General features: G+C 40.6%; 1 protein-coding gene across 5 annotated transcripts in view; it reads left to right on the forward strand.

The window, feature by feature from the left end:
- tanc2b (tetratricopeptide repeat, ankyrin repeat and coiled-coil containing 2b) overlaps positions 1-25,275 on the forward strand; it is a 218,633-nt gene that overhangs the window by 113,524 nt on the left and 79,834 nt on the right. Inside the window, exon 1 of one of the 5 annotated variants that reach the window (XM_059325076.1) lies at positions 7,887-8,573. The exons of the other annotated variants lie outside the window; for them this stretch is intronic. Within the exon in view, the coding sequence (XP_059181059.1) occupies positions 8,462-8,573 (112 nt within the window). The 5' untranslated portion in view covers positions 7,887-8,461. Of the gene's footprint in view, positions 1-7,886; positions 8,574-25,275 lie in introns of those variants that run through there. 5 annotated transcript variants of the gene reach the window in all.

Raw genomic sequence — 25,275 nt, forward strand, 5'->3', positions numbered from 1 at the left:
ATATCAATTCAATATCTTGCTCCTGTTCCTCTAGTGGTTCATAAATAAATCTGATAGTAATTGACTCTCACATGCTCCATTTTCGTAGATCTAGTTCACAAACTGAACCCAAAAAGCCCCTAAAACAGTATTTGCTCTCCTCCGCACCGTTGAGTTATCCTTCAGATCTCGTCGATTCGTCTTTTCACGACTTATAGAAGCTAAACGGGGCTGGCGTAATCACTCCTGCCTCTAAAAACAACACGCACAAAAGCCCTCGAGTGCCCTTCAAGTCCTCAGAAGACCCGAGTCTGCTCTCGAGTGTCATCCAGCTCCAGATTGTACTATGCTGCACCACCCCGGCTGCTTTCTCACCCTTTAATTAATTCAACTCAGCACCACTTCCTGCACAGCTTGAATGTGCCGAGCCTGTGTGTGTGTGTGTGTGTGTGTGTGTGTGTGTGTGTGTGTGTGTGTGTGTGTGTGTGTGTGTGTGTGTGTGTGTGTGTGTGTGTGTGTGTGTGTGTGTGTGTGTGTGTGTGTGTGTGTGTGTGTGTGTGTCACAGGGCAGAGAGATGGCAGAGGTGGGAGCAGGAGAGGTGGCAGGCAGCACATTAGAGAGCAAACAGCAGCAGGTCTAAAGGCTGCAGCACTTTGATCCCCCCTCCCCCCTCCCCCTTCCCCTCAGTGGCGTCCTCCCGCCCCCCTGCCGCGGCCTCTCCTCGCCCTCCTGTGGCAGCGTGGCGGTGCTGGTGGAGGACTTGAGTTATTCAACCTCAAGGCTCTGGTAGAATGAAAAACGCCATGAAAGCTCTGACCTTTTTAGAGAATCATTGAGTTTCTGATTTAATCCCCTCGGCCTGCGTGAAGACTCTCGAGGGGCCCTCAGGTGCTCGAGGGGTCGGCTCGTCAAGTGGCGAGGCGGCGTCCTGCACCACCTCTGGTCCTCTGGAGTCATTTCAGGGGAAGTTGGTAATCACAGATTCTCTGTTGACATTAGATTATGTGAAACCTTTACGTCACAATATTTGTCAAAAAATATTCCAGGTGCATCTCAATAAATTATAATATAGTAGAGAACTTTATTTATGTCAGTAATTCAATTAAATAACACATTATATAGATCCATTACACACCGAATGAAACATTTCATGTCTTAATTTATTTTATTTAATGTGAAAATTACTAAATTAATCGCCAGCAGACCCCGTTTCCCAAAAAATTGGGATATTTTCTTAAACATGAATAAAATAGAACATGATAATTTGCTTTGGTACATTCAATTGAAAACTAAGTATTTTTTTATGGTCAAAGTGATAAACTTTGGTTTTTGTTAATGTCTAAATTATTTTTTATTAACGTTTTATTAACTTCTTTGGAGTTGGTGTTGTATTTTATTAATTAATAGGTTTGAGTCATTTTTATGATAATCTATCTGATCCCACCTTCTTAAAATGTAAATATTTACTGGTTTTTGCTTCTCTATAACAATAAACTGAATATCTGTGAGCTGTGGACAAAACAAAAAATATGAGGATATGTCTTGGTCTTTGGGAAACACCAATCAACATTTTCACGTTTTTCTTTTGACATTTTATTGACCAAAGGAAGGAACGACTTATTGATTCATTCTGCATAATGACTCCTTTAACTTTTGATTCGTCAGTTATATTTGATTGCTCATACTTCTACATTTTACTCCTGAATGCAGGACTTTTAACTGTAATGGAGTATTTTCACACTGTGGTTTTGCTATTTTTACTTTTGAACACTTCTTCTCCCGCTGACTGAAACCGAATGTTTGCAGACACTGAGCTCGACTCAAACATTGTGCCAGTTAAAGTGTTCCTGATGCAGTTTGAGCCTCATATGTTCTCAGTTTGTTCCAGAAACTCACCACTCGTTCTCTCTCCCTGTACAGACCACTGTGTTTACATTGTCTATTTTTAGCCGGCTGTTATCTAAGAGACCATGAGTGTCCGTGATTGCTCATCCTCGCCTCTCCATATCTCACTGGCTGATTGTTATGAGTTGTAATCACTGATTGCTTATTTGTTCCTTAATAAACACCTCGCTGGCGTGTCAGACCGCCGGCCTGTCTGATTGATCGGCCCCGCTCCACTCTGAAACATTTAAAGGGAATTATTTCAACATCTCTCCCCAGATTACACTGCTCTCCTTCTAATTAATGGCAGCAATCAATACAATTAGCCCCTCCCTGTGGATCGCCACATAAAGGTGGAAAATTGCATTTGGCCTTAAAACCTGAGAATGTGCTTGATTTAATTATAGCAGCTAGTTTTTCTCCCACTCTTGCAGCAATTATGGATGTAATATGAGTATATCTAAAACCCATTGTCTCTCTGGTGCTCACAGTAATAGAGTGATATGTGAATAAGTGGCTCTGCACTACAGTGAGAGAACTTCTAAAACGTGCATGAAAACGCAGCGTGGACGGTCGGGATTAACAGCCACAGTGAGCAGAAACTGCTTCGTCAGGTTTCACAGCTCATTGTGTGGGTGCTCTTAAAGGATCCACATTAAAACAGTTGAGCTCTGTTCAATTAGCTGCTGGTGATGAATGCTGCAGCTCGGGGCCTGTGGCATTGTTTGCTGGTATTAAGTGTCCAAATGGAGATGACAGGATCACTTGTTGGCATATTTCTTGCACAGATACAAAGAGCTATAATAAGATTTTATTCTGCTTTAAAGCTCCGCAGCGGCAAACTCGAGCTCAGGCACATTACTGTTATTATTTCGGGATTTTTTCAAAAGAGGTATCAGGGAGTGACTTTGATTGATTGATTTTCCTGTCAGTGCCCAACCCTCCTGGGTCTGCAAGACACTAAAAATACAGTTACAGTGGTGAAACATTTCATTTCATTACAGCTTGTTTTACAGCTTAATCTTACATTGAATATTCTGTCTTCTGTCCTGAACTTGGCAAATCAAATCTGCTGCAAAAGAGGTTTCACTTCCTGATGCACAACTCTATTAAAAAGTCCTGTGCATCGCTTATAGACAGGACATAAAAACATAGTTCTTTATGCATTATAGTAAGACAATATGTCCGGACTGGAGACTGAGACTAATGGACGATGGTATCTTCCATCAGCACAAACACTGCACGATTATTATTGTTCATGCACAAATGTGAAGACAGCATTCTACTGTTGCAGATAGTGTTTTATTTCATAATGATGCATTTTTGTATATAAAATCTTGCAAACCTGCAGTGTGAACCAGTTGGATCATGTAATTGAAACTGCCTGCAAGATGAAACCTCAACACATAAATGCCTAATGCTCTTTACTTCATGAACTAATAATTATAATAATAACTTTATTTATATAGCACCTTTAAAAAAAAACAGTTTACAAAGTGCTTTGACAGAAACAGTTAATCACAAAGCAGAATGATGCCATAAGTCTAAAAACAATTCTTACATTCCAAAAAAATTATAAAAAAACAAAAGTTCAACTACAAGATGATCTCAGATACCGAGGAAAAGTAATAAAGTAATAAGAGGAGAATTCAAAGTTAAAAGGAGGAAAGAGTAGAATTTAAAAAAGAGTCAGCTGGAAAAAATTACATAAAAGCAAGTCTATAAAAGTGGGTTTTAAGAAATGATTAAAACAAATGTAAACATTGTGTAGCAGCTTTCATACAAGAAATGCAGAACGAAGTGTTCTAAAATAAGGAAATGTAATGCTATAAATAGACAGAATACTAAGTTGACTAAGGTCTTAGTCAACTTAGATTTCTTTCATCAATTAGTCATTTTTGAATGCTTTTTTCATGCTGCATCACATATTTTCAAGCAACTTTTAAGTACACAAGCCTTAAAGTGTTGCTTTTTGCAGGATTATTTGTGGAGACGTCTGTCGATTAGTCACCACAATCATTTAAGTGTCAGTTTCTTTGAAAATGACTTCCTTCCTTTTATATGTGTTATACAAGTATACAGTCATGGAAAATGTTATTATACCATTGTTTTCTTCAATTGCTTGTTCATTCTAATGCCCGGCACAACTAAATGTACATTTGTTTGAACAAATACAACTATTTTTGTTGTTATCATTAAATTTGTCCAAAAAAATGTACCAAAGTTGTACCAGGCATTAAATGAACAAGAAATTAGAGAAAGCAAGGGTGGTCTAATAATTTATTCCATGACTGTATGTGTTATAAGTATATATGTATTAGTGGATTTCCTTCTTTCTGGACATGATTCAGTGAAATCTTTGCAGCCTCAAAGCTCCACGCCTCAAGCGTTCTCTGATATCTCGTCCTCTCTGTGTATTCTTGAGAGGAAGTCTGACATTTGGGACATCTCAATCTCCGTCTCTCCACGCCTCCTTAGTCAGACTCGTGTTTTATACGGCGTCTGCGTTCCTCCGAGAGTTTCTGAAATGAACACTGACATTTGGGACATCTCAATCTCCACGCCTCCTTACACCAGCACTGCACCTTGAGAAAATTGCACTTCAATTATTGTCATTATTATTTCTTCCTGCCTCGACCGTCCCGGACCCTCCAAATCATCTGTTCCGCTGAAAGGGAATGTGACATTTCCAGCTCCGCTGTCACAGGTGAAACATAAAGAGTGAAGGTTAAGTGTAGAAAGAAGTAATTGGACGGGAAGGATGACGCCCTGGGGAGGAGCAGCGAAGAACCGGCTGGGATTAGAGCCGTGACTGAAATACTTGACATATTTTAGTCATCAGCCAAATAAGTTTGGATGTTTGAGTGATGATGAAATATTAGCACATATCTACCGTTACTTCATTTGCAAATGTAATGTGGTGCTTTTACAGTGTGACCCTGTGAAGTTACTGGAGGGAATTAAACATATATTTAAATGCAGATTATTAAATTCTGCAGACGTGATCAGTGAACGCTGCTGCAGAATGGTAAAAATGCAAAAAGCACCATTTAAAATCTTGCGTTTACCAGATTTGTTTTTTTGTGAAAAAAGTCATTTAGCATGAAAAAAGCATCAAAAATGACTAAGTGAGTAAAAAAAAATATTTATGGACTAAGACTAAAAACCACCTATTATTGGACTAAGACCGGGCAGCCTCGAAAATAAGACTGAGTAGAAGTTCTGGGTAGAAAAAAACAAATTCTCAGTAGAGTGACCTTATTAAGATTTTGATTTAATAGACAGATCTGTAAAACTGAGCTTCTCCATAAATAATTATGCAAAAGCACCATTTTAAATCTTATGTTTACCAGATTTGTGCTTGATTGATTAAGGTGATTAAGTCAACTTCTTTATATCTGCAGGTGGCCAGTTAGCTTAGCTTAGCTTAGCACAAAGAGTATAAAAAGATGAAGTAGTTAGCCTGGCTCTGTCCAATACTATCAAATTCAAGCAGCTTTAAATCTCACTAATTCATGCATCTTTTTATGGTTCAAACAAATAAAATAAGATGTAAAATTGTGAGCTTTACAGCTTGAGCCAGGATAGCTGTTTCCCCTTGTTTCCTGTCTCTGTGCTAAGCTAAGCTAAGCTAAGTGGCTGCAGTGTGTCCCTGTGAAGTTACTTGAGGGAATTTTAAAAATCAATTTATCTGTAGTTTATTAAGTTCTGTAGTTTATTAAGTTCTGCAGACATGATCGGTGAATGCTGCTGCAGAAAGAAAGACACAACATCCAGGCTGTTGCATTGCAGGATTTTCTAAAATAAAGTTAGATGAAAACACGAAGTCCACTTCTTTATACCTGCATGTGGTTACCAGTTAGTTTAGCTTAGCACAAAGAATGGAAATGGATGAAACAGTTAGCCTTGCTAACTAATTCAAACGTCTTTTTGTGGATTAAACAAACAAAAAAAGATGTTGATTTGTGAGCTTTAGAGCTTTTGAGGTTTTGTTAGCTTTGGGCAGAGCCAGGCTAGCTGTATCTCTGTGCTAAGCTAAGCGAAGCTAAGTGGCTGTAGGACAGGTTCATAAGCATATAAATAACATTCATGTACATTCACAAACACACACGCACGAATGGGACAATGCGCACACACACTATTTCAAACATACACCCTCTTTAGAAACAGACACACAATTAGAAACACACACACACCACTGAAAAAGCTAAGAAGATTATTATAAGAATATTATTGATTTAATGAAATGAGTCTCTCCCCTAATCAATTTCCCTTAATTTATATTATGTTCTATCTCTCTATTTATTAAAGAGGTGCACAAGATTTGCATGTTAAATCCCAGTCTGCAACAAAATCTATCTTCTATATTTCTTGATGCTTGTGTGTCTCACACACTCATGCAGCCTCCCTGAAAAATCATAATTAGCAGTTAAAGCGTGGCATGTGACCAGCCTCCCCCACTCCTCATCTCTCAGGAATATGTTGCATCTTGTTGACAAAATGCAAAGACGAGCCTACGACACAGAAACTAAAAATAAAGGATTGTGTACATTGTTTTTTATCTGGAGGCTGAAATTTGACCGTATCAATAACGACTCTGTTGACTAATAAGTTAGTTGATTTAATTGACGGATCTGTGAAACAAATAATCACCAATTTATATCTTGTGTTTACGAGATTTATGCTGATAAATTTCTTAGAAATAAGTCATTCAGTATGAAAAAAACATGAATTTGAGTAAAGTAATCTGTATGGACTCTAAAACCAACAACTATTTGACTATAAGATCAGGCAGCTCTTAATATAAGAGCCCTAGGTTTCATGATGTGATGCAGGCTGCTGGTACACTCTATGATGAGCTCATTTTAATCATAATTAGCAGTTAAAGCCAGCATGTGACCAGCCTCCCCCTCTCGTCATGTCACTTGAATATGTTGCATCTTAATACGAATTTGTTGACTAATTGGTAAGTTGAGTTTCTCCACAAAGAATTATGCAAAATCTTGCAAATTTGTGCTCATAATTGTCAAATAAATAACTAATTCAGCATGAAAAAAGCATCAAAAATGACTAATGAGGACTAAGACCTTGTAGCCCCCCCAAAAAATACCAGACTGAGTAGAAATTCTGGGTAGAAAAAAACAAATTCTCAGTAGAGGGACTGATTATTAAGATTTTGACAATTGATTTAATCAACAGATCCGAGTTTCTCCACAAAGAATTGTGCAAAAACACCATTTTAAATCTTGCATTTACCAGATTTGTGTGCATAACTTTCAAAGAAATAAGTCATTCAGCGTGAAATAAGCATCAAAAATGATTAAGACTAAAAACCACCTATTATTTGACTAAGACGTGGCAACCCCAAAAAACAAGACTGGGTAGAAATTTGGGGTAGAAAAACACACATTCTCAGTAGAGTGACACCTCCAAATCTTCCACTAAAGATAAGAGAGCCAGGTTTTTACGACGGTTTCACTCCCAAACTTCGGCCCGTTACTGTAGCACATCTGTCAGGCTTGTTGCTGAACGCTGGTAGGAGATGTCACTCTGGGGAAATAAGTGTGACTGGAGGAGATTAATAACAAACAGTTAGGAAACAGCAGGCTTAGAGCTGCGCGGATATGAACCCCCCAACAAAAAGCAGAAGACGCCACACAATAAACTCCCGGCCCTGTGGGTCTGAACCCCTAAATAGCTGTAAAACATGGCTGCAGCTGTACAAACACACTTTCAAGGGTAAAACAAGGACAGACGGGGCAGCCGGGGCCCAGGAGGAGAGTGGAGTACTGAAACCCTTGTTCCTATCAAATGAAACCTTCCTGCTCTTGTGATCTCATGTGTCCCCAAAGCTCCGTCCGACCGACCGACCGGTGTCCCTTTAATAACACCCTCCCTCCCTCCCTCCCTTCCTCCCTCCCCTCCCGTGTGTGTGTGTGTGTGGGTTTTTTTTTATGCCATTTTCTTTCCTCCCTCATACCCACCCTTCTCCTCCCCCTCCTTTTTTTTTTTTTGCTCTGCGGTTGCCATGACAACAGCAGCACTGCACCATTCATCTGTTGGAGACCTGGTGCTCCCGCTCCTATAGTGCGAGCTCGCGCGCCTCTCACATCTATACATAACACGCTAAGCGCTAATGCAGTCACGGAGGCGAACGAGGAGCTCGCTGCTGTCTGTGCTCCTCGCCGGGAGGAGAGAGGAAAAACAACTCCCTATGCTTGTTTTTCTGTTTTGTTTTTTTCCATTTCTTCTAAAGCTTTGGGTCACCTGTCAGCCCCTTGGTGCCGCTGCCATCATGGAGGTGTCACCTCTGTGTCCCCCAGTGACACAGTGACTGCTGCGTTCTCTCCCTCCCCTTCCTCTCTCCTCCTCCTCCTCCTCCTCTCGCTCCTCCCGTCACTGCCATATCTCGCCTGGCTCCGTATCATTTACTGCGACTGAATAGAGCGGGCAGCATCAGCACTGAAACCTGTGGAGATTTCCTCAAGAGGAAAAAGAGCCAGAGAGAGAGAGAGAGAGAGAGATCAATTTCCCTCCGCACTTGTCCTCTCCTGCTCGGCTTTCTTTTCCCCGTTTTCGTTTTCCACTTATTTTTTGATGAACTGGTCATCGCTCAGGGAGGAAGGACTGCTCGTGTCGCTCGAGGGGGAAGGAGGGGAGCTGGTGCCGTACTCCAGCCTTCAGGAATGTGCGATCTGGTTTGAGAATGGTGAGCCCTGCCTGCCACACCCTCTTTTGCTTGTTTCATTCCTCCATCTGTGCCTGCAAACCGTGTCCTCCCTCTCCCCTCCTCCTCCCCTCCTCCCCCCCACCACCACCACCACCTCCTCTCTCACCTGCTGCTCCACCTTTGCTCGGCCGGAGCTCTCCCGTCTGCTCTGTGCTCTCACAGCTGGCTGTGTCGACCGCTGGTTCGAGTGACGTGTTGTGTAGACGTGGGGCTGACGGGAGGAGGAGCAGGAAAGTAATTTCTCTCCGTGAAATGATGCATTTGTCAAAGGCCTGCACTCTAATGACAATGTAGGCTCGAGGACCTGTGAATCAACCAGAGTGCGATAATGTAAGTGTTTTTTCGTGGCGAGCTGCTCTGTTTCATGCGTCAGCGTGGGTGAGCATTCAATTGTCTTTGAGTGTCGGTGTGTGTGTGTGTCTGTTGGACTGTGCGTGTCTAAGCACAAGCTGTGGGCGGCTAATGGTGCTTGTTCTTGTTGTTGTGTGTCTCACTTTTCCTTCCAGAGCACGGCGTCATATGTAGCATATGGTTGCGTAAATGGAAGTTGGTGGGGAATAGTTTCCCCCTTCACCGTGCAGCAGCAGCTTGTTGTTGTGTACCAGAATCACCCTGTCATGTGCCGGGATGTGGTTCCTCCTTTCGGTTCCAGTGCTGCAGGCTGCCTCCCTCCCTGCCTGCCTGCCTGATCCCAGGGGACTGCTAGCTGGTGTGTGAACAGAACAAAATGTCTCAATAACAATGTCTGCCAGCAAAACAAGCACCTCATCAGCAGCTGCTATTGCCGGTCTCAGGTGAATGGTTTTTGATGAGGCGCCCACAGCCAGTTTTCACACCACTTAGTATCACCACCTGGAGAGTGCTTTGATGAGCTCACTTTGTCAGCTGTCACTCAGGATGCATCGGCCAGTGACACTAAGAACTCCAATTTCAGGGTGGATAAACAGCCAGTGTTGATTGTGTCCAAGGTGGAAGGATATTTCCCTCGCGGGGTGATTTGAAGCTGATGGAGCAGAGTGAATGAGGTCTCATCCATGGTCATAGTCCGCATCCCTTCATGGTTATGACACAAGTATTATTTCTTCCCCTCTTTATGCTGCTTGTCTGGCGACAAGTTGTAACTCTAAAGAGAGAGACTCGTAAAAATACTACAGGTCTTCTTTGAGGCAGTTATAGAGCTCGTAATAGACAATAATGGCTGCACTGTGTGAGGAGACCCGGTGAAGATGTGTACAGCTCTTGGTTGCAGTGTGTTTCCCAAGGTTATTCTCATCGCTGCTTCCTCCAGAGTGTACGTCAGCGTCTGTGATCTCATATGTATTCAGTTTAAACCTGCAGGCCTCCCAGCTGATGTGCCCCACTTACCTGAAAATCAGCCAAATTAAACCTCATATACCCTCTGCAGTGGATCAGAGTGATATTGATTTATATAATTGCCCAATTTCCCCTCCCTTGCAACCCTTTGAGCGTGTGTCAGACAAATGGCTTAGGAGCTTGAGATGAGTTATGAAATAAATATGACAGACCGGCTGAAATCTAACCTACTTTGGTCAGTTTTTTGGCACAGGGTGTATTAACCGTAACCTTAGCTGGACTAACATTCAATGTTAGTGTAAAAATTAATGTGAGGTTAATTTGCTAACCAGTGGATTATAGGCTATATTCACCATTTAGTGACATTACGGCACCTGAAGCTGCGGGCCTGTTTCAGCACTCAATCCTGATTAGAAAAGCAGCCTGCTGAGTGACTGTATTGGCGGGTGGGCACAGGCTGTACTCTTGCTTGACACCACGGCTATAAATCAAGCGTTGGCGACACGACTGTCCTTTAAAATCCTTCACTTTGTTTCTCGGTGCAAAAGGTTAGAAGACGAATCTAATTATGGAGTTGTAGAAAACTAGTTGGAGGGTGTCATGTTCCCCTTTGTCTCTAGTGACCCAGCGACTCTCCCCCTCAGCTGTTGTTTTTCTTTTTTGTTCCCCACAAGCATCTTCTAGCTCCATTTCCTTTGCAGCACTTCTCAAATGTGCTGAATGTGAATTAGTCATCAGGAGAGCCAGTTTTGCTAACTCGATTCCCTGGGATCTGGAATTACAATCTTTTATTTTGATGAGAGAGGACGCAGTTAGTGCCGCCATTAGCAAGATGAAGTCATGCTGTTTGTGTTCTTGATCCTCCTTCGACCGTGCTCCTTAACATCAGCTTCCAGCGTTTATACCAGGTAACAACCTGCAATTAGAAATCTTACCCCAAAGCTTTCAAAACAGCGAGCATATAAACTCTGAACCTCTCTGAACAGACAATGCCGACCTCAGCAGTTACAGGCCCATCTGTAATCCCTCTTACCTAGATGAACTTCTGCAGAAACATGCATCTAAACTGCAATTTACAAAAGTTTCAGACTCGTTATCAAGTCCTGCAGAGACTTATTCTCCTTGCACAACCTTAAATCATGACTCTTTTTACCAGAAGGACACTCAGAGATCCCAGCTCTCTACCAAGGCCAGCCCCCACCTCAGTGTTAATGAAAGTGAAAAATAATTCATGTACACGCTCCATGACTCAGATCGACTCCAAAATATAATGAGTTCTTCATTGGGCCATGCTGCAGCCTTCCACCAAGTTTAATGAAAATCAGGCTGGTAGTTTTTCTGTGATCTGGCTGACCTCCTTGAGGTAATAACAGACTAGAGGAATGGGTTGGTGTCTTAGGTGGTGTATTTTTCACTGACTAGAGGTATAACAATTTATCGTTTTGGACTGATGTGTCGATGAAATGATCCTCGATTCAGTATCATGGATACAAGTGAATATGGACATATACTCTTTATTTTAAGCTTTTATTTTGAAATTCGATTGTGTCAAACGCAGGCCGCTGAATTGAATGCAGTTGAAACCAGAGTCCACAAAAGCCTTACCACACTCTGTGTTAACGACAGTGAAAAATAATTCATGTCTACGCTCCATGACTCAGATCAACTCCAATGTTTAATGAGTTCTTCATTGGGCCATGCTGCAGCCTTCCACCAAGTTTAATAAAAATCAGGCCAGTAGTTTTTCAGTGATCTGTCTGACAGTCTGAAAATACGACCTCCTTGAGGTAACATTCTTAAAGGAATGAGTTGAAGTCCTTGGTGGTGTACTTTTGATTCATTGTCATGGATAAAAGGGAATATGGATACATACTCTTATCTTTAAGCTTTTAATTTGAAATTCACACTTTATTGTGAACCAGAGGAGGTTCATTTTTTATTATTTTTATCAAATAGAATAGATGTAAATGTCAGATGATATTTTAGTTCCTTTTGGTTTGAGTCGATATACTTTTTTGTGTTAAATGAACACCTGATGTCATCTTTTATCAATCACAGGCCCCTGAATTGAATTCAGTTGAAATCATTTTGTGGCAGACTTTGTGATATCAGCAAATATTGTTGTCCAAAGAGTTAATATAAGGTCATATAGTGATAGTCCTTGTGAATTACACACCTAATACTGACTGCGGCGTTCCTCAGGGAAGCGTTGTCGGTCCTCTTCTGTTCTCTTTATCAACTGTCAGATGATCACACATTGAAGCATGGGGATGAGAAAAACCTAGAGAATGTCTTTGTGGGATCCAGTAGAGAGAGTTTCAATCAATATTTTAGCCGTCTAGCCAAAGACTATAAAGAATTCAGTGCGATTTCCGGCTCTGAATCCAGATTCCTCGCATCTTAAATTCCTGAGATCATCTCAGAAGCATAGCTAAATACAAAAAGACCGTGGCTGGAATTTCAACAGTTGCTAAGATATCACATTCTTCTTCTTCGCTTATGCTGATGGCAGTGTGCAGGATGGACTGGTTTTCAAGTTATTTGACTTGTTTTGTAAAGCTTTAAATGACCTACCATCTCCTTTTATATTAAAGATGAACAAACCACTGAAGTCCTTCACTCTCTTTCTTTGACATTGCCATTTCTTCTGGCAGGTTTTTGTGCAACCTGATCTCAGAATAGCAAACTTGCTCTTTAAAAATACCAAAACCCTTTTTTCTTCCTTTAAGTCTCTAGGACTTTTATGTTTTTCTCCTTTGGTTTGACTCTTTAATCCCCAGTGTTTCTCTTAAAATATTTAGCTGTTTTGTTGCATTGTTTCTAAATTATAATCCTCGATTATAAATATTTTGCTTGAGCGCTGCTTTACAAATGAAGTTACTCTTGCTGTTGCTCTACCCCTCATTGTGCTTACACTGTTTTTTTTTTGGATATTTAGCAGTACCTTCTGGAAAGGAAAAAAAAAAAGCTGTGGAGAGTAAAAAGAGAAACCCGCAGTGTGCTATAAATAGCGATAATAATGATTTGCTTACAAAACAGAGCAGTGGGTTACATATACCACCTCACTGCTTTCTGCGAATGCTGGCGGTGGAGAGCTGAGCAAACATTTCTCTGTGAGATACACACACAGAGGCCTAAAGAAGTGTGTTACTGTGGGTGTATGTGTGTCCATGCGTGTCCAAAGCCTTACACACTGCTGCACAGGAGTGCACATTGACACCAGCTTGAATATTAACATTCACCACTTGTCTGTCTGCTGTTAACTTATTTGCTCAGTCATTTCGGGGCGCTGAACCGCTATGAGGCGTTTGTCTGGATCACAGCTCTGAGTTTGCACGGCCACAATCAGACTGTTAACTGTGGGATTACATAAGAGCAACAATTGATTGTGTCAGACATGAAGGAATGTATTTCGGGAGTCGGGGGCTTTAATGTTTATTTAGTCGTGCTAAAGATAGATATCAGAAACATCTTAGGCCCTGTTTAGATGGAGTATCTGGACAAAAAACGCAAAAGTGGCATTGCATTCTCACTTTTTATTCGGCGATAAGAGCGTATTTTGTAGAGGTGGGGGGAAAAATCGATACAGCATAGTATCACGATATTTTGCATGCCAATAATATATCGATTCATATCCGCCAAGTATCAATATTTATCGTTCCGGCGGGCCGTAAGTATTTTCACTATTTTTCTTTTTTTCCGGAGGCCGTAGCGGGCTCACTTTTAGAAATATACTGCAGATATTGGTATCACATGAAAGTAGAGGATCTAAGGGATCTATAGCTACCATGTCAGGATATCGTGTTGGGAAGTTATTGAAATAACGCTGCAAAGTTAGGCTATTATTATGTTTCATTAAAAAAAATTCAGAGCAGTGAAGCTTAAAGTTGAGGAAAGTTTGATAAATTGCTGGAGTTGTTGTCGTCCATACATGTTTAATATCAGTTCAATTCAGTTTGACTGAATACTTTGTTGGTCAGTCTGTGGGTTTGACTCACTGTGGAGAAATAAAAAGACTGAAGTGAGATGAATAGACTGAGAATTTTATTTTTTATGTGATTGAATTAAATTTTGTTGACACAAAATGCAGTTAAAATGCAATATATTGTAACGCAATACTCACCATATCGCAATTTAAATGCTTCAAATCACAATAATATCGTATCGGGACCTCCCTATCGGGCCTCTGGGGATTAACACCTCTAGTCTTTAGGGTGAAATCTGCATGCATACGGTGATGCAAAAGTCTGTGAAATTCGATGTAGTATGCAGCCAGGTGGTACTGTGAAGCACTGCCACAAAACACCACCGCTGTGCATCAAAAACACTTCTCTTCTCTCCTACTTCTCTTTCTAGTAGCGCAAAATAGCCTACAGTCTCCTGAGTCTTGTCCAAGGCTGTCTGTTTCGCCTTGGCCAAATTGGCGCACCAAAAAATTGCCCTAGGTAATCAATGTGCCTTCTCTGTTCTGTTATATTATCTGTGATAATTCTGCTTACCTGCTAAAATGACTCCTGATAGTTATCAGAGCTGCTAGGGCAACTTGAATTTCTGACTGATGGAAACAGTCTGACATGTTTGTTGTCGCTTGTCTGGACTGCACATGGATGTTACGATTACCATTCTGGAGGGAGGTTTCATTTTTTTTGCATTTTTAAGCCCCAAAAACGTCGGCACGTCTAAACGAAAGGCACATCTCGTTTTCACCCGAGATCGTTGTTGTGTAAACAGGCCCTTAATCAGAAGCTTAGAATTAGCCATGTAATGCCTTTTCTCTCTCTATTATTTGTTTATTTAACTCCTTAATTGATCACCAGCAGAGAAACATCCATCTCCTTGTGATTTTCTCAATGACAAGGGTGTGGCTGTTGAGCCGAGCGTAGCCGGGAGGTTATAAATATCCGCACCAGGAGCTGAACTCCAGCTGGGACAGAGGTCAAGGCAGCCTTGCTATTATTAGGCCTCTGTGTCAAGTGGTGTCCTTGGCAATTATGCGACTCTCGCTTTCTTAAAGTGGTGTCGCATTCGGCTTTACAACTTGCTCCAGGAGCGCACGCCTCCCCCGACTCCTGCTGAGCCGTGTGAAAAGTTCACAGTCACACTCCGGTGTCAGCCCCACCACCCCTCCACCGCAGGAGCGAAACCATAAGAAAGTTAAGTTAACAGTGTCTGAACTGTTTAGTGTTAACAATAGCCGCTGTGCTTCAGCAGCTGAGTCATGGAGGCAGAGTCCTTCAGGAGCGAGGAGTTTGTTCACTGGAGTAGACAGCAGCTGCCCGGAGAGCCTGCAGTATGGACGCCAGTACATATGTACACAACAGCTTTAGACCAGAGATGGAATGATAAAAATAAAGCTGCTCAGAGCGAATAAGCTGCCCAGTGTGGAATGAAATGATAAAACTGCACCCTATTGATCTCCCTGAAATAGTGTCAGGCTGCAGGGCTCAGTTCAGGCAATAATTATAAGCAGTGCACTCGATTAGCAGTTTAAACACAGTTAGAACGGCCTTTAAGGAGAACAAAATTATACTCATATAGTAGTAAGATGCAAGCTTGGTTTGCTCTTATAATTAAACCCCGATAACGGTAAAACCAGCAGGTTATTAGAAACTGTAGCCGAGGAAAAACTTAATAGAAATGTCTCCCTAAAATGTTGTTACGGAGGGTTGTTTTATTCCACAGCTCAGTGAGCCGAGACGGGAAAACAGCCACTTCATGCGTGGTCTTAAAGGGACAGTTCATCCCAAAATCTAAAATACATATTTTTAGTCTCTCATTTAGACATTAAACATGAAGCACAGTGCTGAATTATGTCAAACTACTAACTTTAATACTTTTTCAGTTCATACCTGCATCACTGAAGGGAGAAAACATTATTCTTATATTTAGTATTCATGAACAAACAAGTTGTCTAATTCATGAATACCTTAATTTCTGCTCTGTTTTTGGTCTAACTATGTAAATAACCTATGAGAATGAATCGTGACTGTGACTGAAAGTCCTCCAGGTCACACAAATCACAGCCAAACAGACTAAAGAAAAGTTTCTCTTGCCACAGCAATACGTACCCTTAATGGACAATAACACATAATTTGCATCCATCAACACTTTGTCTTTAACTTTAAACTATTTACTATCTTTTTAGACTATTTATTACATGTGCGTAATGTCTGAATGTCTTTTTTTTAGCACCCTTTATATGAGAAGCACACATAAATTTCGTTTTACAATGACAATAAAGGAAATCTTGATGCATGACACTATAGGGACAATCAGGACGGTCACATTTCTTTGCAAGACCATTAAAACTGTCAAACATGTGTGATGTTGCAGGACAGATGAGAGATGTTCAAGGTGAATCTGGCAGACTTGCACATGTAGGTTTGCATCTTTACATTAGTTAGGCCTGTGTTAGTTATGGTGCCAATCTGTCACTTGAGGATGGTGAGTGAGAGTCATCTTTAGTCCAATTTATTAACATCATGATGTGTTTTATTGATGGGAGGAGGTTGTTTTGCCAGCAAGCTCTCCAACCTAAATGACAGAACAGGTTGTTTGCTGTTAGCAGTTTCATGAAGGAACTATATTTCTTCTGAACCAAATCACAGCACAGAAGGAAGTGTGTATAACTAGCTAGCATGGTAGTGTTGCAGGTAAACTGAGGAGGAAGCCGTTCATTTTTGCATGAGCTTCTCTTCCACGATTACATGCATGCTTCCTTCTGCACGGTGACACGGTCAGCAGGTGCACTTTGTTAGAAAGAAAGTTGTTCTTGCATGAAACTGCTCACAACAAAATGTATACATTATCTTGAGTAACTGGATCATCATTTCTGGAAGTGACAAGTGCTGTGGAGTTAGGAGCACCACGAGCCATAAGTGCCATATATACTGTAGTTCCATTTTGTCATGGAAAAATGATTAGACCACCCTTGTTTTATCCTTGCTTTCTTGTTCTTTTAATGCCTGGTACAACTAAAGCTACATTTGTTTGGACAAATATAATGATAACAACAAAAATAGCCGATAAGAGTTTAATTTCAGAGCTGATATCTAGACTTTTTCCATGGTTTTCTTGATTATGAATTTGGTTACTATCAAGAAAACCATGGAAAATGTCTAGATATCAGCTCTTAAATTAAAGTCTTATCAGCTATTTGTCCAAACAAATGTACCTTTAGATGAACCAGGCATTAAAATTAACAAGAAATTGAAGAAAAAGGGTTGTCTAATAATTTCTTCCATGACTGTATTTGAGAAAATGCAGACATCTCTACAGCGAATACATTTGCAAGAATAAGTATATGAACCCTTTGAACTTATCCATATTCATGCATATATTCAATAAAAACATGAAATAGCATAATTGATTGTGTTGTTTTAGGTTAAGCATGTTGTGTTTGTCTATACTTGGGACTTAGATGCAGATCAGATAACATTTTATGACAAATAAATGCAGAAAATGAGGTAATTTCGAAGGGTTCACATACTTTTTCTTGAAACTGTACATCCAACCTAAACTCAGCAAACAATCTAAACTATAGCAAACAAATAGCACGACAGGTAAGAGGAAACATGTTTTATTAGTATTTTGGGGGGTAAACTGTTCCTTTCAAGTTGAAACCAGCCTCAGAGGTCCTGCGTGAGGATTACTAAGTACGCCTTTCTGTCAAGTTGTTTTCTGAGCCAATCAGATTCCACAGCGGACGGCTGCATACAGATGAACGCTTTGTGAGAAATCAATGTGATTTTGGACACTTTGACGGATAAGCAGCTGCAACAAAATCTCATCCTGGTCCTCCAGATTAATTTACTCATTTGTTGATGCAGCTTTGATAGCATTAGATGTGGTGCTACTGGTCTAATCCAGGCCAGAATAAGGTTATGTGAAACGTTGAATTAACAGCTTTTTGGGCTCGGCTAATGAGCGTTCTTAGAAATTCAGCCCCTCCCTCCGCCCTCTTAAAATTCTGCCTGTGCCTCACCTTGCTAATCCTCCCAAGGCTGCAATGATAGATACACATGTGCGTGTGTGTGTGTGTGAGAGAGGAGGGAGAGGCAGGCTGGCTAATGGACTTGCACTTGCCTCTGTTGTGAACAGCTCGCTGTGTTGAACGGAAACATCTGGTCTGCATTGTTTTCTGTTCAACAAGTCAACGAGACAGAATCAGCCGTGGTCTGTGAGCCGGATTACTCTACGCTCACTGGGAGCCGCAGCCTCGGGGCAGCGCATTAAGACTGCTGAAATTAATGTAAAACAGCACGTCTGAAGTTCTCAGTATCAAGCACACATTAATTATCAGCCACATCTGTGTTTCAACTTATGTTTAATGTATTAAAAGAGTACTCGACCAATTTTACATCGCACTTCATTTACAGTCTTGGACTTTGGAGGTTTTTTTTATTCCACGTATCCTTCAGCCTACATTACCCACAATGCAACTTGACTGCTGACAGTTTGATCGGAGGTTTAGGTGAACTAATGAAGCCTCAGTGGAGCCTTAAAGGAGTTGAAAAAGAGAAAGTTAAGACATTTTTTTATACTTGCATGACTCCAAAAAAAAGTTGTTTAAAACCTAAATTAAACAGTTGCAAAATTAGGTCATTCTCTTTGACTAAATAAGTTTGTGGAAAATCTCCTCACATATCAAAGCATCATTCTTAAAGGCACAATGAGAAGAATTTCAAAGCTGGCCCATCTCACTACTCGCCACTTTCGTAGCTTTATCTTGAATGCGTGTTTACAATGTTGCATTTGGTAGCTACATTTAAAAAAAAAAAAAAAAAAAGTCCAGCCCTCAAACCCTGCATACTGTGGCTCGAGGCTGATGAAACCAGAAACATCCATAACACAGCAAAATAAAATGAAAAGAGCTTTTTATTAAGATAAAAATGACGTGATATTGATTTAACTACACTCAGCCTTCACAGAGATCTATGAAACAGATATTTACGGTATATTTTATATATTTTAAAATAAATTACCTGTGGAATAACTTATGGTTGGTAACTGTTATTTGCCTTGAGTGTTTTTTTCCTTTTTTTTTTTTTTTACAGTGTAATCATATCATAATAAATATCAAGATATCTTATTATTTAGATAAAATTAACATGATATTGATATAAATCCATCTTCCAGCATTCCTGGAGAATAAACACCTATAACTTAATCTGTTCTTCTCCTCACCTTTGTAAACAAACGTGACAAAGACCAGTGGAGCTCCCTGCGAGGCGCCGCGGACAGCAGATCGCCGCTGCACAAAGCGTCAGAGCGTGGAGTGGCTCACAGCTGAACAGTGAGACCTGTAGCTGCCGACACAAAGAGGCTGCTGGATCTCATCTGAGCCGGCGTGTTGGGACCTTGAAGCTTTTAGTGTCGGTGAAATCTCCCTCTCTACCACCTTGGAAAAAAGGTGGACAGGACTCGCCGTTTTTCCCCTGCACTCTCTCTGCTGTTGCCATAGTGACCAGGGCCGCATGCTCGGTTCCTGTAAGAGCTCGTGCTCGGTCTGCAGACAGCTGGGCGATGTATGTCCTCACCCACATTATTGTTCTGCGTGTGTGTATGTTAATGCGTGTGTGTGTGGGCGCCGGAGCCCCGGGTCGTATGTAACCGAGACGGCGCTTCAGACGATTCTTTATTGCCACAGAAACGTCTCCTTTCTGCTGCTTATCACTCACTTATCTGCAGCAAATGAGGAGCTGTGCACTGCATATTAGAGCCCCCAATTCATATTCAGATCTTGTCGTTTATTTGTCGGGAGCCCAGGTTGTGTCTGTGGGGACTGTCATGCTGAAAAGAAGCGCTCCTCTTTCATATGCACAACACCCTGCGAATGTGAATTTGAATCACAATATTGACTTTCCTTCTTCTTTTTGTGTTGATGATTCCACCAAAGGCTGTGTGTATACACTGACGATCCTGGGAATAAAGATCAGCTTCAAATTTTTCTCAAATTGTCACCAATCCCCCCCCCCACACACACACACCCCTCCTCCTCCCCGTTCTCACTCTAATCTCACATGTACACATGCATACATGCACACATGCATATTCATATTCACACCCTCACATCCAGAGCATGTAACAAATATCTATTTCACGGCCACGTGCATCTGCACACACAGACTAGAGATATTTATTCATAAGCTCATTAGAGGAGTGGATTTGCCTGCTGCCATCCATCACACTGTCACCCATCCTCAGCCTGGCACACGCTGACAACAGAGCTGCAGGAGAGAGTCCCTGCATGGGATTTAGTCTCCTGGAGGATTTACTCCAATAGACAGAGTCTCACTTCGCCATTTTATAGAGGTGAGATCAGGGAGACAAAAAACCCGGAAAAGAAATGGTAATCTTCCATTCAGCATTCAGAAACTGATATTCTGGGGAGGGGGGATTATAAATGCTTTTAATCTCTGTTATTGTCAACTGGTGTTCAGCAGCTGCTTACCTTTGCTTAGGTGCACTGTGAAAGGTTTAGAGTGTAGAACTTTTTAACACCATGTTGCAGTTAGATACGGATGCTCTTGCAGGCTCACTGCTACATGAAAGCTCAGCCCATCACTGTCTCCTGTTACAGGCCAGTGACAAGCTGTTGCAAGCTTGTCACTGCAGGTGCAAGAGCCTGCAAGATCCTTTGACCAAGACCAAGAGACCGAGAGAGAAATTGAGAAATATAACTTTTTTTTGCATGAAAGAATGACCAGCAGGCTGCTGTACTGCTCCATTGTTTCCCTTTTAATTCAGTTTATATATGCATAAGGACAATGCACAACAATTAGCCAGCTGGCTGATTCTGAACTGCAGCCCTTTGGTGAGATGTTATGAAACCTGTGAGGTGATGGGTAACACTATAGAGACAGCAACAAAAGAAGCATTCTTCAGACAATGTATGGGCGAAGAGGAAGCAGCTAAACATGCAGTACAGTAATACATGCACACTATTCAGTACATGTTGCAATGCAAACATGCAACAAAGCACAAAGAAATAGTGATTATATCCATTTTTTGATGCATGCAAACATGCATCCAAGTTCCTAAGTGTTCAGACATATATAAATATATATAACATATAACCTATATAAATAAGGTCATATTAAAAGTGCTACTGAGTATTTCACATGCTCTAAGCTCTGTGACATTAACCACTTGAACTGTTTGAATAATCGGTTGACTTTCACCAGAAGAAATGGGGTTTGTGTCCCATGTGAAAACAAAAATAAACAACTTTTTACATAACTTCCGTTTTTCACATAACTTCCTTGGCTCATGTTGTCCTCATAACTACTTTCCTTGCAGTATTTACGTATATTTTTTACAGTTTAAACTGTCTTTTATATAATGCCTAGCCAGGACGTTTTTGGTCCTAGCTCTTTTTTTTTTCTTTTTTTTCCTTTTTTTTACAGCTGTGAGCGTGTATGTATAATGACGTGCGTACTGTTTTTAGAAGCCGCAAAACGCTTATATGAGTCTATGGGTGCTTCTGACCTTCAGGTTGAAGATCTTGTTGTAAAAAAAACAACAACAACAATACAGAGAAACCTTAAAGGTGGTTTGTTTACGTCAGTTTCTCCTCTGATTCCTGTTTAGTATCTCTTTGCTCTTCCTGCTTGTTCAGTAACCTTGTGCAGACAAGTAGCTGCTCTGAGATGAATAGACCAGGATCCTCTGCTGACTCAGCAGTTTCTATCAGGTCTTGAAATGAATGACACTTTATATATACTATACTATATATACTACATATATACAACACCATGTTTGGCTTTCTTTTTGTTTTTCACGCTTTTGAGGTTGATCTAAGTCATGTCTTATCGGCCCAGGTCTATGAATATGGAAACGTGTAGCATTGTTCATCATTACTACTTAACATGTTCCGCTATTGACTCATTTTGTAGTTTTTCTAATCAGATTTCCAGTGCAAGTGAATGACTTCATGCCTGCCTGATATGTCCATTTTGTTTATGCTCAAAGTTGCCTCTTGAAATGAATGTTTTGGTCAAGTTGAATGTGAATAACTGAACAAAGCTGCATCCTCTCCATTATACCAGAAACACTCTCAAATCATCTCAATATCAGCAGAATAATGTCCGACAAGAGAAAACTCACACCTCTGAAGGCTTCACTGTAAACTAGATTAACTCAGATGGACACTTGGCTATAGTATAAAGCTGGTAATTTAAAAAATGATGTTTGAGTTGTTTGTTTGGCAGAAGGGATGGAGTTTCTCAGTGAGAGTTTGTTTGGTGGCAGTTGATCCAGTCGTGAATAACTCCTCGTCCTCCTGGCTGTCACTCGGAGTTTCTCACTGTGGCATCTGTGCTGGCTCTCGTCCTAGATGTGGTCAATTAGCAGGGTCCTCTCCAGACCATACCGCCACAGTATCACCACACACACACACACACACACACACACACACACACACACTCACTCTGAAGGAGTTCTTTATCTCCTCTGCCAAGGAGATTTTGTTTTTGTTTGTTTGACTGTGTGTTTGTGAGCGAGCAGAATATCTCAAATCTTGACAACAGATTGCAGTGAACTGGTTGAAAGTTAGAACATAGGACGAGGAACAAGTGCAGTTTTTTGCTGCAAAATACACCATTTGAATCGTTTTTTCTTATGAACCTGGCACCTGTTACCATTGTGCTGTCACTGTCTGTGTAAAGTATAAATACATTCATTAATTGATACATTAAAAAGGTGAATAAATGTAGAAATAAATGTAGAAATAAATAGATACACGTGGAAATGTAAAAATAAATAAATGTGGAAATAACTAAATAAATAAATGAAAATGTATGAATAAATGGATAAATACATTAAAAAGTGCATAATTATAGAAATAAATAAATAAATGTCACTAAAGGCCAGTCGCTTTTTTCCTGGAAAGCTGACATTTTAAAGACAATGGGCCGTGATGGAATCTGCTCTGATGCAGATTCAAGGGGAAGTAGATTGAAAAATTCAAATGTGTATTTAAAATAGAAAGTTCAGAGCATTGTGCTGCATGAATGTTTTATTATAAATGCATGTGTTTTATCATGCATTTTTGCACAGACCAAAGTCTATATGGCTGCTTTAGTATAATCTATTTCTACACATGTCTGATTTTTAAAGACCGACTCCCACTCTGGAGCTGCAACCTGCAACTCTGAACCTGCAACTCTAAACATGCACGCCCCACACATGTGACCACAGAAACCAACCCGACCCAAAACCGCAAATCTTATAATAACCACATACTGTTCAAATAACTCAGCTAGGCGGCAAGTTTAAAGTGATCATTTGGGCCAAATTCATATACGTGAAACTGAGCGAATATATTTCAACCCTTAAGGAAAAAAGATCAAAACAAATAATTCTTGCTTGTTGTCGTAATATTGAGCAGTGCATCTTCATATTTAACAATGCAGTCAAAGAGAAGTTGCCTATTTTACCAAATTATACTCATTAATTTGTATATTAACTGGTGCAGGCAACAGAGATTTTTATAAAGGAGACAGTGAGAGAATTATAACATCACATTGAATTATTTATATTTGCAAATAATCGTCATCAGCACCTGCAAACCAACCAGCATATGTTCTTTGACTTAAGACTTACAGTTTATAGACCGAACGATCAATCTACTCTCCACCCATTACACACACACACACACACACACACATACAGAGATTATAGTGGCATTAGCTGTAACATGAAGCCCAAACAGAAGAGTTTTGGAGGCTGTTCGCTGTGTGTTTCAGCTCGTTGCGTCCTGCTCTCTCCGGTTCAGAGCTTTGGACATGTTCACTCACCCGGAATAAGAACTGTTAGCAGTTGCAGCGTTACAGTACATAATCTATCTTAAACCCTCATTTAACCAGATTAGTCAAGTTGAGAACAAATTATGCTCCGACCCTGCTCACTATGATTTTAGAGTAACAATTGAGTTGATATTAGCTGGATTTCTTCAATCACTTTGGGCCCAAGTGCAGCTCCATCCATCACTGCAGCCACTTCATGAACTTTTATTTGGAAAAAAAAAGTTTTTATAGCGACACATATCAAACAGTATATGATATCACACCAATATCTACAGTACTGAGCCAAAGTTTAAGCCAAGTGTAAGATAAGAATGCTTTTAAAAATAGAAATGTTAACAGTTTATTTTTTATTAATTAACAAAATGCAAAGTGAGTGAACAGAAGAAAAATCAGCCTTTGCCATCAAACCAGCATCAACTCTTCACAACAAGACTTTTGCACAGTACTGTATAGATAGATAGATAGATAGATAGATAGATAGATAGATAGATAGATAGATAGATAGATAGATAGATAGATAGATAAGAACTTTATTATTCCTTCGGGAAATTGCACCTCCAGCAGCAGCACAACACCATAAGTGTATGCATTTGATAGCCCAATATTGGCCAATAATATCTGCCAATCAATATATCTGTCGGGCTCTAGCTGATTTAGATCTGCTGGTAATATTCAGAGGTTAATTCAGACCTAATATGCTTCATCATAAGACTCAAATCTGTCTCGCAGCTCCAGTAAAATGTCGGGTTTTTTTGGTTAAAAAAAAATCTTTTGATTAGTTTAGGTTTTAGAGGTAAAATAGGTATATTTCAACATACATGGACTCCATTCTTTTATTGTCATGCCTTCTGTATTAGTGCTGCATGTTGCTGCATCCTTGCAGTGCTGTGTAGCTCAGTAAAGGAACCCAGTGAATGAATGGTGAGGTTTTGTTTGTGCTGTGACTTCTTGTGCCTGCTGCTGCCGCCACAATGTATGCACTCATGACACCATAAGCTGCTGTGGGTAACAGTGCTTACAATCCCTGTGCCATGACCGAGAACCCAGAAAAAGATCGTGTCACAACAACCGCCCCCGGCTTTCTCTCTCCTCTTCTTGTCGAAGAGACTCGTTTGATGTCTCAGACTTTGTGCTTGAGTCAGGCGCGAGAACATTCCAAAAATGGATCTCATTTGCGGCCCTGGTGTGATTATGACTCTGGACAAATAGACACAACAATTACTTTCTCAGTGCGATCCTTTCCCGTATTTCCAGCTGAAAGGTCCTTGTTGTTTTGTGTTCTGTGAGTGTCGTGGTGGGGATATTTTCACATTTCAGCGGCTGGTTGAGGTTCTGCTGCTGCTGGTTTGGTCCTGATCCCTCTACCTGATCGCCCTCGCTGCTTGTTTACTCATGCTTTAGCGTTTATGTGACCCAGAGCAAATACAATGGATGATTTCATTTTATCAGTGTGCTTCTCCAAGTTCATAAGCTCTCTGTCTTCCTCCCTCTCTGTCCTGTCCCTGTCACTCCTCTCTCTCCTCCATCTCCCTTATCTGTGTGTGTCTGTGTGTGTGTCT

Source organism: Centropristis striata, chromosome 21 (assembly GCF_030273125.1).
Source record: "Centropristis striata isolate RG_2023a ecotype Rhode Island chromosome 21, C.striata_1.0, whole genome shotgun sequence".
Taxonomy (NCBI): Eukaryota; Metazoa; Chordata; class Actinopteri; order Perciformes; family Serranidae; genus Centropristis; species Centropristis striata.